The sequence below is a fragment of the Dunckerocampus dactyliophorus genome, chromosome 19 (assembly GCF_027744805.1).
Source record: "Dunckerocampus dactyliophorus isolate RoL2022-P2 chromosome 19, RoL_Ddac_1.1, whole genome shotgun sequence".
Lineage (NCBI taxonomy): Eukaryota > Metazoa > Chordata > Actinopteri > Syngnathiformes > Syngnathidae > Dunckerocampus > Dunckerocampus dactyliophorus.
Window position 1 is genome coordinate 18,096,809 of NC_072837.1, and position 15,692 is coordinate 18,112,500.

Below are 15,692 nucleotides of genomic sequence, written 5' to 3' on the forward strand. Positions count from 1 at the left end.
GGCCTATAGTGATCGGTGGCCGATCCATCGGAGCATCCCTAATATAAGTATTCATTCATTTTCTATGCCCCTTAATCTTCATTAAGGTCGCCGGGGTATGCTGGAGCCTATCCCAGCTGACTTTGGGTGAGAGGTGGTGTCCTTAATATAAATATGATGACCATCAGTTTACAAATTCCAGAAATAAAAAAATATTTGTAATATATTTGATAGAAAAAATAAATTTCCAAGTTTTTTATTGCGTGCTCTATAACAGTTTAAGCGTATTCATATTATTATAACTACCACATTTTTGGCAATGACTGCAACAATAACTTCATTGTAGTACTGTGGATAGGAGTGACATCTAGTGGCGAGATGTAAAAACGCAATATATATTTTGATTTTGCACAAATGCAAATGCACAAAATAGCACGCACTACAATATTTCATATTTAATTCAAATTTAGGGTTTTTTCTTTCTGTCATGAAGTGGAGCTCTTCTGCAACTTTTATTCCAACCAGCCTGCACTTTTACAGTTTAAAGAAACTCACTGTTGTGTCACTTGTGTGTGTTTATATGGCAAGCAGGAGAGTACGCAGGGTTTCATCCGTGTCCTGGCGCCACAGTTCAGCAAAGTGTCCATGGCTGTTGAGCTCACAGAAGACTTGCAGGCGGCCGACATACTCACGCGCTTTCTCAGCCAGGACAGGTGTTGTGTTGACATTCAACTTCATATAAAGTCTCATTTGCATATCTCACTGCCTCTGTTTTGTTTATACATAGCTCTGTGGCAGTGAAGCGAGAGGAGCTGTGTCTATATGAGATTGGCGGAAACATCAGTAAGTCCATCTTCTACTGGAGGTGGTCCATTTAATGATGGTGCATGTGTAAATTCCAAATATCCCTTCTTGCAGAGGAGAGATGTCTGGATGGGGAAACCTACATGAAAGACCTCTTCCAGCTCAACCCAGCAGCAGAGTGGGTCATTAAATCTGCACAGTAAAGACCACTTCAATCACAGGACGCCCACTGACACCACACCCTTGTTACAGACATTCCGTAACAAGACATCCTCTACTTGGTCATTATGACGTTCCAATGCCTTTAAACCACTTAAACTGTGTGTTTTTTAAACATATTATTACAACAAATGTTGTAATATTGGGTACAAATACCACTGTTAAGTGAAATGAGTCATTTATTTCCAAAATACACTTTTAACATTTGAGCCACCCTATTTTGATTGTGAAAACTTCAAATTATTACCAATATTCTTTTTTCACGCCTTTTTAGTGGTTGAAGGCAATGACTTGCTGGTTGTGTTGTGTTACCTCTAAGAAAGCACAGCCTCAACAGTGAGCTTTCAACACTCCAAAAATGTATCCACTAAAAAGGGCAAGCAGTGAATCATTTGCAAATCAATTTTAACATACATCAGGAGGCAAAACAATAATGTGTGTTGAATAAAATAATGATCGAACTAAGCCTTGTACTGTCTTGATTAATCTGATTTGTATTAATTATTTGATGACATTTTCTTTCATCTACATTTCAAAGCACCACTAAAGCTGCCTGTAAATAAACATTTACGTTTAAAAGTACTTTGTTTTGTTTTTGTGATGACAGTGTACAGTATATGCGGACGCACAGAGTTGCATCATTGTGTGATATGTCAATCTAGTGGGAAGGATTGACATTATGGAGATATTGTTAAAATGTATATTTTTTTTCTATCTAATAATTCTACCGAATGTGTGAACCTTGTTCATAAATTATTAATTCACCAGCGTGTTTCTGTATGATGGACCTGCCCACCTGCTGGAAATATAATTGTGTACGTACCCGATTGGTTTACAAATAGCTGTCTCATCCCGATTGGCCCACATCCCGTGCAATGATAGGCCGAATTCCAGGAACCGGAAGTGCCGAGCTGTTGCCGTCATGGCTTAATGGCTAAGTACAGTATCTCAATTACACGTTCATTTGTTTGTCATGTAGCTGCTCGTCGTGTAACGCAGCTGTTTACAAGCATGACGAGGTAGCCGGCTAACTATTTAAAATCGAGTTCTGTTGCAATTTGGGCCAATTTGTACGTTTTTGTGGGACTAATGTGATAGTAGCTTGTTAGCTAAACGTCATTCCTGCTAGTGTAGGACGCGTTAGTATTTTTTGACGGCTACTACGGTCGGTGGCACAGGAATAGCATTTAATAACATTACTAATGAGAGGAGGTTTTTTTTTTTTATTTAAATAACATCTCGTGGCTGAATGTGTGGCAGCAGTAGAGACGGTAGCAACTACAGCTAGCAAGCAGTTTGTTAGCTAGCCGCCGAAACAGCAATGGCTTATTTAAAAGGAGGTTTAAAGATTGTGAGAGCCCTTTATATCTGCAGTCTTGTCCTCGTGGTCGTCGCCAGTGGAGTAACGGCTGGTAAGTGCATGAGCTCAGACTTTGACTGAGTTTGCTGGAGGTGGCAGATGCGGTTAGTCAAGCTGCCAGTTGTTTTGCGTACAGCAACACTTTACTATAGTTAAGCTAACCGATCAGAATGAACTAAATGGACTTGTTGGGTGTTTTCCAGACGAGGAGCAAAACGGGAATGAAAACCCAGAGCTAAAGGTAAGCTTATATCCTTTATTTAGCAAAACGACTATGATGAAACTTGCCTGCTCCCTATGCATCCATTTACCTTCTCTCCTGCCTGCAGCCCTACCATGATCCAGAATCGGAGGAGGACGATGTTCACTTGGGCTCAAGGATTCCAACGGGTGCATCTACCACCTCTGTGTCTGTGCCAGAAGAAGGCTACAAAGAAGAAAGCAAGCAGCCAGGTGGAGATGGTGTGATGCAGGCAGAAAAGAAGGAAGACCTGCCAGAACAACGCGTATCTTTGGACAAACCCAAAGAAGGCAAGGACTTAATAAGAATTGGTCTACAGTAGAGTGCATGAGCAACTGTAGGTAAATAACCATAGGGTAACTAATGTGGAAGTGTAAATAATGACCGCAGTTTTGTTTTCACACTCCCCTGAGAAATGACAAGCACTCTGCCACCTGTGTTGCCTCTTGGCAGCCCCTTACGTTACACATTATTACCTCCGCCAAGCAAGCTATAGTGGAACTTTGGTTAGCGTCTTTCATTCGTTCCAGACTTGTAACCAAAATGGACACTTTTTTTGGGAATGTTTCCCATCATCCACAACCCTCGTGAGACCACTAAGAATGCACAGAATGGGATGAAATTATTCTGCTGAAAAACAGATTTTGTGAGCTCCAGGCTGCATTTTAAGATGTGTAGTCAAGCCTGAGGAATTATTTTTTGTTGTTCATAAAAAGTGGCAACTTCATAAGTGGAGCAAACAAGTGAGGAAGATGATTGATGATGAACATGTTTTTTTGTTTTGTTTATTTAAGTTCCTGTAGTGAACGGCGGTACAGCCGACGGAGAACCCTGCATGTTCCCCTTTGTCTTCCAAGGCAAAGAGTACCCCGACTGCACCACCAATGGCCGAGGGGACGGTCGACTGTGGTGTTCCACCACCTACGACTACGACCAGGACAAGAAGTGGGGGTTCTGTGAGAGTAAGCCTGCGTCGCGCCACCACCTCCGCTGACACGTTTTGGTGTTTTCTTCTTGGCTTTTGCTGCCATTGTCGTTTCTTCCAGCTGAGGAGGAGGCACAGCAGAGGCTGCAGGCGGAGGAGGCTGAGGATCAGTACCAGACGGTCCTGCACATGCTCAACACTACCACCAAGAGGAGCTGGAAGAAGGAGTGAGTGCCCCAAAGTCAAACACTGCTGTCATTTCTGTGTAAAAGATAAGTGTTGTGGACATTACAGCGCTGTCTGTCAAATTGCAAGAGAAAAGGGCTCGTTTTTGACCCAAAATAGTTATTTTTTTCAAGGCTGCGGTTTCTATCGATGCAAACTTGGCACAAATTTGTTCTAGTAAGACTGCAGAATGTGGAGCATTCAATCTGGGAATAGCAGCCCTAACCTGCATACAAATCAGCATTTTGAGTGTGCTTTTATTATCACCCAACATAAGTTTGCTGTGCCTGCTTGTTTTCTATTCTTAGTTTGTCACAGCGACATCTGTTTTTTGTGTGTTTTTGTGCGTCTGTGTGCGTCACACATCAGCCTGAGGTAATCTTGAATTTTTGCTTGCCCAGTCTGTATGACAAGCTGCTGAAAGTGGCGGACAAAGGCCACCAGAAGGCCATGGAGAAGGTGGCGTACGCCATGCTGTTTGGAGACTACATGAGCCAGAACATCAGCAGAGCCAGGGAGATGTTTGACAAGCTCGCCACCGAGGGTTCCCCGAAAGCGCAGATGGTACCCAGTCATACATCACATGACCTCACTTTGTTTTTGGGACTTCTTAACCCTTCATCTCATTTCTTCAACAAAAAAAGTATTGCTTATAAAAGAAAAAATATCTAATTTAAGGATTTGTTTATAAGAATAATGCACTAAATCAGGGGTGTAAACTGTGGCCCGCCGCTTTTTTTTTTTTTTTTAATGGCCCTTGGCACATTTTAAACAGGAAAAATAAAAAAAAAAAAAAACACTTAAAAAAGGGGGTGGGGTGAAGTAATTTTACAAGAATAGTGAAAATATTAGGAGAATAAAGTTATGAGAAGGTCGTACTTTGCCAACAACAAAATTGTAATATGAGTAAAAAAAATATTTTAGAAGCATAAAGTTCAAATATTAAAGAAAAAATTGTTGCTTTTTTTTAAGGTGTTGTATTATAAGAAACAAAACAAAAGATAAGATGGAACTTCATGGAACTGAGAATGAAATCAAAATACTTTGGGATAAAGTTGAGAAATAAATTCATGCAAATTTTGTTTAAATATATTTATATAGATATAAATAGATATATCTAGATATAGATATTTATTTAAATGGAAAAATGACCAAAAAATTACTATGTAAGGAGAAAGTTTATAACACAAACACAAAGCTTGTGATGAAGCCCCCCACCCCCACCCACCACCACCACACACACACACACAAACACTTTTGGTTTACAAAATGTAAAATATCAGTGGCAACCTCATCCTGTTGATATTTCAGCTTGTCACCCTCGGTGGAAGAACAGGTAGGACACCCCAGGACTAAATAGTAATCATAAACTGGGGGAAAAAAAGTGCCACAGAAACAAATGTCTAGGGTGGACATTTCAGCAATATTTCAAAAGCCCTTTTTGAAAATAAAAGCAAATATTAAAAAATATAAAATATGAGATAAAATTGCTCTATTGCTTAGTTTTTTTAATTTGTATTTTCTTTATAGGCTCTTGGATTTCTGTACGCTGCAGGACTTGGGGTTAACTCCAGTCAGGCTAAGGTATTCTTTTTATTTCTTCATAATTGCGGGTGTTGGAAGTGAAGCATTTGTGCAAAAATCTATAAAAGCGGGTCGAAAGCATTAGCATTTTTCAGTGGACTTCAATGAAGCATCAAAAGTGATGCTTGTTGTTATTAGGACACTTTTGCAGACCTGATGTTGGTTTCTCGTGGAGATAAATAAAAAGTATGTCTCTTATTCCGCTTTGGTTGTGCTATTTTATTTACTATAGTGAAATGTATTTTTAGTTTATTTTCAGCCTATAGATTTGTTGGTAGAAGAAAATTTGGCGCTTTTTCTGCAGGACAGAAATGCAGTGTCACGGCATTTTCAGAAGATCATAGCACTTGGCGGGTGTTCCGTCACTATACTGATCACAGCTACATGGATACATAGTTTCTTTGTAGGTGGAATTGCTATGATGTGCTGTGATGTATTAATGTTGCAGCATTGCAGAGAAATCTATTTAAATGTTTCATGTTATGCAGGCCTTGGTTTACTACACCTTTGGTGCCCTGGGAGGAAACTTGATTGCGCATATGATTCTGGTGAGTTCTTTCAGTAGAGATTGAAGCAACTACACGACAACATCAATATAAATGTTGGTGATTTTCTTTCCTTAGGGCTACAGATACTGGGGAGGAGTGGGTGTTCCCCAAAGCTGTGAGTCGGCGCTCACGCACTACAGGCTTGTGGCCAATCAGGGTAAGAACATCTCCCATTTGTTAGGTCATGAGTTTCGTTTGTTGTTTTTTCCTCCGTTGGGGAAACATAACCAGATCTCCCTCACCACCTGCGCAGTGGCCAGCGACGTGTCCTTGACGGGAGGCACGGCCGTGCAGAAGATCAGGCTCCTCGACGAGCTGGAGAACCCGGGATCTTCTAGTGGAATGCTGGAGGAGGACCTGATCCAGTACTACCAGTTCCTTGCTGAGAAGGGGGATGTGCAGGCTCAGGTATGAATAAATATGTGTAACAGTTAATGTTTTTTAGTGTTCTTACCTGTCACTTCAAATGTAAAAATGTTTTTTTACTTTAGAGGCTCCATTGCAGGTAATATGATCTAAAGCTAACTGTTTTTTGCCACCCTTCTTAGGTGGGATTAGGTCAGCTTCACCTGCACGGAGGACGTGGCGTCGAACAAAATCACCAGGTAACTTGTGGCTCGGTGATGAGTTTAAATACGGTAATCCCTCGTTTATCGCGGTTAATCAGTTCCAGACCCGCCCGCGATAAGTGAATTTCTGCAAAGTAGGATTCAGTATTAATAAATTGAATATTTTTGTAGTTATGGCGTAGAAAAGCACTCTCGACATGAAATAACACCTCTATAATTACCTTTACTTAAGTATTAGATTCAAGAGTTTTATTGTCATATGTACAGTAAAACAGGTAGTTCTGCTGTGCAATGAAATTCTTGTTCTGTTCATTCTCCCAGAAAAAACACAAGAAAATGAATAAGAACATCAGAAACATTAATACCAATAAATTAAGCAACAACAACAGAAGAGACATGAATACCAATGAATGAATGAATGAATGAATAAATAGTTATGAGTGTGTGCGTCGATTACGTGCGGCATGTGTGAGTGCTTCGTTGAGAAGCCTGATGGCCTGTGGGTAAAAGCTGTTTGCCAGCCTTGTGGTCCTGGACTTCAAGCTCCTGGGGCGTATATTACCCAATATAGTAGATATAAACAGAAAAATAATACATATTAGACATAAATAACATAAGTGACTCACATTAGCAGTTTTTTTTTTTTTTTTTTTTTCCCTTTACAGTGTACTTCCTGCTTTGGCTATTGTCTCATCAGAGTGTTGTAATGGTGGCTTTAAATGGCTTTACACTCGTATTACCCAATATAGTAAGAGTACAGAAGCCATTTAAGACGTAAATAAAACTCCTGCTCGTGTTTCCTGGGACCTTTAGTGACAAACGGACAGGGAGTGATGTCAGAGGCTCTGAGTTGGGTTTTAGCTTGTCATGGGTCCTGGTCCCAGTGCCCCTTTTGTAATGATGATAATTGTTAGAATTACTATATTATTGCGTGAGATAATTTAAGCCTACTCAGGCATGCCTCACGTTCTGGCGACACCTAGTGTCCAATGTAGAATACTACATTCACAAGTAGAATGTTTCTTACGCCTTGTATTTGTATGTTAGTTTATTTAGTTTCAGCTATTTTTATGCTTACTTAATTTAGGCCAAGAATATGTACAATTTGCTTAAATATGCATTTTTTGGTTATAAAGGGCCGTATTTAACCACGAAACGGCGATCGTTTATGGGTGACAGACGAGGTACACCCTGGACTGGCCCCCAGTCAATCACAGGGCACATATAGACAAACAACCATTCACACTTACATTCATGCGATCGTTTATTTTTTGAAAAAGGGCGATATAGTGAGGGAGTGACATTCAAAGCGTGATATAGCGAGGGGCTACTGTAAACTGCTATAGTTGAAATGCTTGAATAATGTGAGGCTTTGTGTCCACCAGAGGGCGTATGACTACTTTAACCAGGCTGCAAATGCAGGAAATACACATGCTATGGCTTTTCTTGGCAAGGTGAGTACTGTTCTGTCCCGTAATGGCAGACACCTTCTTCTCCCAGCTTGAAATGGGCAGTACTGCCACCCACAGTACTGGAGGGAAACTACTGTAACTTGAAATAGTTTTTTCCTGCAGATGTACTCTGAAGGCAGCGAGTTCCTGCCTCAGAACAACGAGACAGCCCTGCAGTACTTTAAGAAGGCTTCAGACTTGGTGAGACTTTTTTTTTTTTTTTTTTTTTTCAGTCAGCATGTGGTGAGTTTTCTAGTTACTGACAGTTTTGTTTCATGCGTCCTGCAGGGAAACCCAGTGGGACAGAGCGGCCTGGGCATGGCCTACCTGTATGGAAGAGGCGTCTCAGTGGTAAATGACATCATAAACTTGAACTTCTCAATATTCTTTTGTAGAAAACGTGAACTGTTGGAATTTTGCTCGTCACCCACAATCCTTATCTGAGACACACGTCTCACGAGAGGTTTTTTTTGGAGTAGGTGTGTCCCATTACGTGAATTCTTGGTTGCCTCTTTAGCTATTTTTAATATATTTAGAATGCACAGAAAAGAGACGTGTGTTCATGTAACACATAAGGATTGTGGATGATGGGCAAAATTCCCCCCCAAAAAAGTGCACTTTTCCTTTGAAGAGCTGTATTTGAAATATCTGATAATATACATGATTTGTGTTAAGAACTATGAGCTGGCCCTGAAATACTTCCAGAAGGCGGCAGAGCAGGGCTGGGTGGACGGGCAGCTGCAGCTCGGCACCATGTACTACAGTAAGTCACGTGACCTCTCTCCTCTTTCCCAGCAGTCTTGCATGCGATCTGTCTTCATTCACAAAAATTGCTTCTTTTGTACTCTACAGATGGCATCGGTGTAAAGCGTGACTACAAGCAGGCTCTGAAGTTCTTCAACCTGGCCTCGCAGGCGGGCCACATCCTGGCCTTCTACAATCTGGCCCAGATGCACGCCACCGGTACCGGCGTCATGCGCTCCTGTCACACGGCGGTAGAGGTGGGGAGCCACCTATTGCACCCATTGACACATGCAGAACTTACTCAACTTTTCTGTTGACTTGAATTGTTAAATTGACTCACAAACAAGCAAATTGCAACAAAATGAAACGATTCTTTTTTTCCAGCTCTTCAAGAACGTGTGCGAGCGTGGCCGCTGGTCCGACCGCCTGCTGTCGGCATACAGCAGCTTCAAGGAGGGCGACAGCGACGCGGCACTGGTCCAGTACTTGCTGCTGGCGGAGCAGGGCTACGAGGTGGCTCAGAGCAACGTGGCCTTCATCCTGGACCAGAGTAGGAGATTTTTCATTGAAGTTAATTTTTTTTTCATTTTAAATTTGGCGCTCTTGTGATTTTCTTTTATTGTTCAACCAGAGGGTGCAAAGATCTTCAACGAGAATGAGACATATCCTCGCGCTCTGCTTCACTGGACCAGAGCTGCAGCTCAAGGTGCGATCACACGTCTTCCTCCTCCTCTTTGCCATCATTCACTGGTCGTCTATCTAACACACAATCTAGGTTACACCGTGGCCAGGATAAAACTGGGGGACTACCACTTCTATGGTTTCGGCACCGACGTGGACTACGAGACGGCGGTCATCCACTACAGGCTGGCATCAGAGCAGCAGAACAGTGCCCAGGCCATGTTCAACCTGGGCTACATGCACGAGAAGGGCCTGGGTATCAAAAAGGTGTGTGATTCTTCCCACTTTGCACCATCAAACGAGATGAAATGACACCACTTGTGTCCTCCAGGACATCCACCTGGCCAAGCGCTTCTACGATTTGGCAGCAGAAGCCAGTCCTGATGCGCAGGTGCCCGTCTTTTTGGCTCTGTGCAAGTTGGGCCTGATCTACACGCTGCAGTACCTGCAAGACCTCAACGTGAGTACTCAACAGGTTCTAGCAGTGATGGAACCATCCAAAGTCAAGCTGTCCAACTGTCATACAAGTATTCCGATTGTAACACCATCATCTCCATCTGTGCTCGCTCGTTAGCTGCGCGAGCTCATCTCTCAGGTGGACCTGGACCAGCTTTTGGGCCCCGAGTGGGACCTCTACCTCATGACGGTCATCGCCCTCCTGCTGGGCACGGTCATCGCCTACCGACAGCGTCAGCACCAGATCATAATTCCCCCTCGGCCCCCGGCCCCGCCTCCTCCCCCAAGACCCCCGCAAGAGCCGCCCCGAGCCGAGGAAGTAGTGGGCCGTCCCGAGGAAGAGGAGCAGCAGTGAGAGGAAGCCCCAAAGTGACGTTCCCCCTGGAGAAGCTTGTGCTTGCTGGCTGAAGGCGCCCACTCTGGCTGCTCCAAAAGACCCAAAATGGCCGCTGACATGTTCAGTGTTGCCAGTGAGTAGGGGGCCCCCAAAAACACAGATTTGGGACTTGCTGGTCTGTGACTCAGGATGCGGCCTCCCGCACTTTCACCTTGGAGACAACCTTGCGCTCGACGGACGGATGAAAGACGCTTTGGACTCATCAGCAAATTTTGACGTGCAATTTATTTTCTCATGCCAGCTTCCTTTTGAGGTTTTTGCTGCATCCTGGGGGGGGGGGAACAAAGGTTCATGAACAAAGGTTTTTGCATGTTTTTCTTTGCAAACTTTGATTTTAGACACGTTGGGTGCCGTGTTAAATGTACTTAAGTATAACTTTTAATTTATAGAAAAGCTGGACTGAATTTGCCAGCTTTTTTTGATGGGTAATTTAACTTTAGTTTTTCTTTTTCTTTCTTTTCTTTTCTTTTTTTTCTTTTTTTGTTTTTGTTTTGAAGTAACACCTACAGTAAAAGTCTGGATTTTTACTACACGGAAGAATGTCAGTGAAATGTAGGAAATGTGCATTTTTTTGTTTCCACAACTTCATCTGTTGTGAGCTTCCGCCCCCTCGCCAGCAGGCGCTGCTTTCCCACTCCCACTCCCACACGCACTCGGTACCACCCCAGTATTCGGATATGAATCTGTGTGGCACAAGTCAACCAAAACAAGATTCTGGTGTCACTTTTAGTTATCCTGCATGTAAACCTGACATCCACACATCAAAAATCAAACACTGGGCATTTTTAACACCTTTATTATGTCAAATTTATAAGTTAATAAATGATAGAAAAAATATTAGTTGGTGTATTTTTTTTTTTTTTTTTATAAATACCAAATTGTATTTTCTTGGGAAATGTATAATTGGTTTGTCTGAAGTAACACTTTTTTTTACTTTGCCTTAAAAAGTCAAAAGCTCTGCTCCTATTGGACCAGCCTGGCTGCCAGTCATCCCTTGTGGGCGGGGCCCGACAAAGTGTTAAAAAAGGCAGGGTGCATTGTGCTTTTTTGCTGCAGGGGTGCCCCACTGATTTTTGGCCGGTGCACACTTACTATGGGGTGGCTTTGCGTCGCCCTGGCAACGTGCGTGCTGGTGTCGCGCTGTGTCAAAGGTAAAGTGCTGGAACATTTTGCATTGTCATAACGGAACGTGTATTGTCTGTAGCTAAATGGATGGATGGCAAGTATGGCATATAATTATTTCAATCTTTATTAGGCAACGACTGGTGGTGGAAGTATGAAGAAGGTCTACGACAATACAGCAAGGAGGCCCTCAACAAGGTACTTTGTGTTTTATCTTTGCAAAGTATTTTGTCTTAAAGTCGGTTGTTTTAAGGAGAATAAAATGTGTTTTATCTTTGCAAAGAATTTCGTCTTATCTCCAAGCTGGTTGTTTTTCGGAGAATAACTGGAAAATGTGTTTTATCTTTGCAAAGTATTTGGACTTATCGCAAAGCCTGTTTTTCGGTGAATAACTTTTTCCAACGTTGACACTTTGATATTTTGTCAAACAGATGAACATAAAGCAGTATGAAAGTGTTTTTTTGTCACACAAATGTTTGATTTGTTTTTGATTTCATCAAGCAAATTTAAATATTGGTCAATGACAACACAGCTGAAAACAAATTTGCAGTTTTTATTATGTGGGGGGGCCTACATGGCCCTGTGTGGAGAAAGTGATTGCAGAGTAATTGAGATCTATTGGGGAAGGTTATAAAGCCATTTCTAAAGCTTTGGGACTCCAGCAAACCACAGTGAGAGCCATTATCCACAAATGGTGAAAACATAGAACAGTGGTGAACCTTCCCAGGAGTGGCCGGCCACCCAAAATCACCTAAGGAGCACAGCAACGACTCATCCGAGAGGTCACAAAAGATCCCACAACAACATCCAAAGAACTGCAGGCCTCACTTGCCTCAGTTAAGGTCAGTGTTCATGACTCCACCATAAGATGCTGGGCAAAAACGGCCTGCATGGCAGAGTTCCAAGACCAAAACCACTGCTGAACAAAAAACATGAAGGCTCATCTCAAGTTTGCCACAAAACATCTTGTTAACCCCAAGACCTTTGGGAAAATACTCTGTGGTCTGACAAGACAGAAGTTAAACTTTTTAGAAGGTGTGTGTCCCATTATATCTGGTGTAAAAGTAACACCACATTTCAGAAAAAACATCATAGCAACAGTAAAATATTGTGGTGGTAGTGTGATGGTCTGGGGCTGTTTTGCTGCTTCAGGACCTGGAAGACTTGCTGTGATAAATGGAAGCATGAATTCTGCTGAAGGAGAATGTCCGGCCATCTGTTGGTGACCTCAAGCTGAAAGCAACTTAGGTTCTGCAGCAGGACAATGATCCAAAACACCAAAACACACCAGCAAGTCCACCTCTGAATGGCTGAAGCCTTTGGAGTGGCCTAGTCCAAGTCCTGACCTGAATCCTACTGAGATGCTGTGGCATGACCTTAAAAAGGCGCTTCATGCTGGAAAAGCCTCCAATGTGTCGGAATGATAAAAATTCTGCAAAGATGAGTGGGCCAAAATTCCTCCCCAGCGAGAGAGACTCGTTGCAAGTTATCACAAACGCTTGATTGCAGTTGTTGCTGCTAAGGGGGCCCAACCACTTATTAGCTTTAGGGGGCCATCACTTTTTCACACAGGGCCATGTAGCTTTATTTATTTTCTTCCTTTTAATAATAAAAAGTTTCATTTAAAAACTGCATTCTGTGTTCATTTGTGTTGTCACTGACTAATATTTAAATTAGTTAGATCATCTGAAACATTTAAGTGACAAATACGCAAAAGAAAAACAGCAATCAAAACAAAGCAAAAAAAAGCAAAGCAATCTTGAAAGTTATTTCAAGTAAAAAAACGTCTCAGCTTTGGGGTGTCGGTGAAAAAGCCTTTTATTGGTGTCAGCTTCTGTCTTTGCTCTTTTTTTGTCCCCCATTTGGAGTGTTTTTAAGTAAAAAAAAAAAAAAAAAAGTTTTCTTGTAATATTTTGACTTCATTCCTTTTTAATATAACTTTTTCTCAACCTATTTTTCCAAAAATTACATCTTTGTTTGTTTTGTTTTTTTTGTCTCATATTAGGACTTTTAAAAAATGTTTAATATTTCAACTCTATGCTGACATTTTCTTATGATTATGACTTTATTCTTGTAACATAACTTTTTCTGAAAAGTAATTTTCCCAAAATCCAACTTTCCATCATTTTACAAATTTAAAATATGCAGCCTTTTTTTCTTTAATATTTCAACTTTATGCTTCTAAAATGATATTTTTTTCTCACAATATGATGTTATTTTTGTAATGAGGACTTTTTCCTCATTACATTACAACTTTTTAGTCTTCATCAAGGGTGCTCCGATCGATCAGCCGCACGGTTTCGGCACATGCAAATACTTGCTTTAGAAAGCCGATCACCTCCGCCCCCATTGCAGCATCCAATCCCGTCTCAAAGCCAAAACAAGCATGTCTTTCCTGTGGGACTTCCTGTCGTGAGAGTGAGTGCGCCCTGAAAAACAGGCCACAAAAAATGTCGCCGCGGTGGCACCTTAAAAAGCTTCAGTTTGGTGCAGCATTTGGGGGGGGGCCACTTGGCAGGGTGTGGTGAGTTTTCCAGGCTCACGATGTGATTCGTCAGGCGGGGGGGGGGCAATGTAGCCAAAACGCTGGACACTCGTGTGCGTGGCAGTCAGAGGTCTAAGGCGGATAGCCCAAAAAGTGGTTGGATTCGTCGGACTGGAGGAAACGGGGTTTGCCGACTGGCTGGGGGTCCTGCTCCTCTGGCATCCAAATTCTCCTTAAAGAAGGCAAATAGTCAAATATGTTTTTGTCTAACTTTTATGGTTCCCCATTCATATCATATAGCGGCTAGACAATAGGACATTGAACATTTACACTTAATCTGTGTGATTGGTATCATGGATGATTGGTATCGGCAGCATAAAACCCTGATCGGAGCATCCCTAGTCTTCTTTCACTCGACTGATTTATGCATTTTTGCTGTTTTGTTTTTTTTTTTGTGTCTTTGGACACCTCTGGTGTAAGCTAACTATTCTCCTTCTGAACCGCTACACACAAAAGGGTGAAAATGTGTCAAAACATGCACCCCTACTGTGTTGTTCGTGCTCTTAGTTGTCTGCCATATACACCGCATGCTGGTGCTATTATTATTATTATTATTATTATTATTATTATTATTATTATTATGATTAAACCCCATAAGCAAACGGGATTGGCTTGAAATTGCTCACACACCTCGATGCGCTCTACAAAAAAGCTGCTGTGACTCTAGGGTGTTTAACCCAGTCGCAGTCAAACTTGGTACACACTTTTAGAGGACTGACGAGCACGTGTGTCAAAATTTGAGCAAATTCGGTTGAAAAACATGGCCGCCAACAAGCAAAACGTGTTTGAATTAGCAACTAATTGTCCATAAAGCACGGATTATTTGTCGATTGATTATAAAAATTGAAGACCCGTATACTAGAATGTCTTTTTGAACACAACCCATGGGGGGGCGCGCCACAAATGTCATTAAACTGTATCTAACAACAAAGATGGCTGCCCTTTTCTCTGGGTGGTGGTTGTATGTTTTTTTTTTTGTTGTTGTTTTAGGAGTTTCCAGAGAAAACTCGTCCAATCGGCTTCAAGCATCCAGTCTTCCAGTGTCCGGATATGAGCCCCTCCACTTCAGCCCCCTCCTCAGGTGTGTCGCTGACTCTCACACACACACGCACGCACGCACGCACGCACACACGCACATACGCACGCACACCTTATTAATGTTAATGTCATCATCTTTGTTCACAGTGGAGCTGGTGAAGGCGGCTGATATCAAAGTCATCGCCGCTCTGGGAGATTCTCTCACAGTACGTGCTGCTTCTACTTCCTCCTTTGTCTTCTGGTTGCAAGAAGGTTCACTGCATGATGTGTTCCATTTGTTGTGGTTTCCAGAAAGGAATCATCCTGGCTGAGTTCCATTTCGATGTTGTTTTTCTTTCCTCTTTTCAGACGGCCATCGGCGCCAACGCCACCACCGTCCTCGGGATTCCCATCGAGTTTCGGCACGTTTCCTGGAGGTAAAGGACGTCCGGTGTCAACTCGTGTCGCTGTAATAAGTGCCACCACATCGGGCAGACCTGTAAAGGGCAGCCATCGTGGCCTTTTGTGTCTGCAAACTTTTGATCAAATAATCTTTATAAAGTCCTCAAATCTCACTAATTTAAAAAAAAAAAAAAAATCTGATTTTTTTTGGTGTTTTTTGTTATTTTTTAAGATTTGATTTTCTAGTGAATTGACTGTGGAACATTAAAATCTAATTCATATCATAAAATCTCTCAGATTATTTCCGACCAAAGTCTTATTTTCTGCAGACAGCGAAACATTAAAATCGAATTACTAGCTTAATATCATCTTTTTAAAAAATGATGTCTATGATAAATCTCAATAATGGTAAATTTTTCTGTA

General features: G+C 41.9%; 3 protein-coding genes across 9 annotated transcripts in view; all 3 read left to right on the top strand.

Moving 5' to 3' along the window:
- arhgap18 (Rho GTPase activating protein 18) overlaps window positions 1–1,570 on the top strand; it is a 30,085-nt gene extending 28,515 nt beyond the window's left edge. For 4 of the 7 annotated variants that reach the window (XM_054761269.1, XM_054761271.1, XM_054761268.1 and 1 more), the window contains 3 exons: window positions 568–692; window positions 767–822; window positions 898–1,569. In XM_054761269.1, coding sequence (XP_054617244.1) covers window positions 568–692; window positions 767–822; window positions 898–986 — 270 coding nt within the window. In that variant the 3' untranslated portion in view covers window positions 987–1,569. Of the gene's footprint in view, window positions 1–567; window positions 693–766; window positions 823–897 lie in introns of all 7 variants that reach the window. The other 3 variants (XM_054761267.1, XM_054761270.1, XM_054761265.1) reach the window with 2 other exon arrangements.
- Window positions 1,571–1,890: 320 nt separating this feature from the next.
- On the top strand, window positions 1,891–11,002 carry sel1l (SEL1L adaptor subunit of ERAD E3 ubiquitin ligase). The gene is made up of 21 exons (XM_054761635.1): window positions 1,891–2,414; window positions 2,566–2,603; window positions 2,692–2,893; window positions 3,398–3,565; window positions 3,650–3,755; window positions 4,155–4,317; window positions 5,284–5,337; window positions 5,826–5,885; window positions 5,961–6,042; window positions 6,139–6,293; window positions 6,434–6,490; window positions 7,840–7,908; window positions 8,029–8,106; window positions 8,194–8,256; window positions 8,581–8,668; window positions 8,758–8,906; window positions 9,034–9,199; window positions 9,281–9,355; window positions 9,425–9,597; window positions 9,662–9,790; window positions 9,905–11,002. The coding sequence occupies exons 1-21, from the start codon at window positions 2,324–2,326 to the stop codon at window positions 10,139–10,141; spliced, it is 2,403 nt and encodes an 800-aa protein (XP_054617610.1). The 5' UTR covers window positions 1,891–2,323; the 3' UTR covers window positions 10,142–11,002.
- Window positions 11,003–11,228: 226 nt separating this feature from the next.
- The window catches only part of LOC129172747 (phospholipase B1, membrane-associated-like), a 16,932-nt gene continuing 12,468 nt past the window's right edge, over window positions 11,229–15,692 (top strand). Inside the window, exons 1-5 of the mRNA XM_054762812.1 lie at window positions 11,229–11,334; window positions 11,439–11,503; window positions 14,841–14,931; window positions 15,036–15,094; window positions 15,237–15,304. Of these exons, the coding sequence (XP_054618787.1) occupies window positions 11,277–11,334; window positions 11,439–11,503; window positions 14,841–14,931; window positions 15,036–15,094; window positions 15,237–15,304 (341 nt within the window). The 5' untranslated portion in view covers window positions 11,229–11,276. The remainder of the gene's footprint in view (window positions 11,335–11,438; window positions 11,504–14,840; window positions 14,932–15,035; window positions 15,095–15,236; window positions 15,305–15,692) is intronic.

What these genes read in the sequence shown, in the direction of transcription:
- sel1l (XM_054761635.1), top strand. Translation starts at nt 2,324, where the DNA reads ATGGCTTATTTAAAAGGAGGTTTAAAGATTGTGAGAGCCCTTTATATC. An exon ending in AAGAGGAGCTGGAAGAAGGA is followed by an intron (nt 3,756 to 4,154) that starts GTGAGTGCCCCA and finishes TTGCTTGCCCAG; the next exon opens with TCTGTATGACAAGCTGCTGA. An exon ending in GACCAGAGCTGCAGCTCAAG is followed by an intron (nt 9,356 to 9,424) that starts GTGCGATCACAC and finishes CACACAATCTAG; the next exon opens with GTTACACCGTGGCCAGGATA.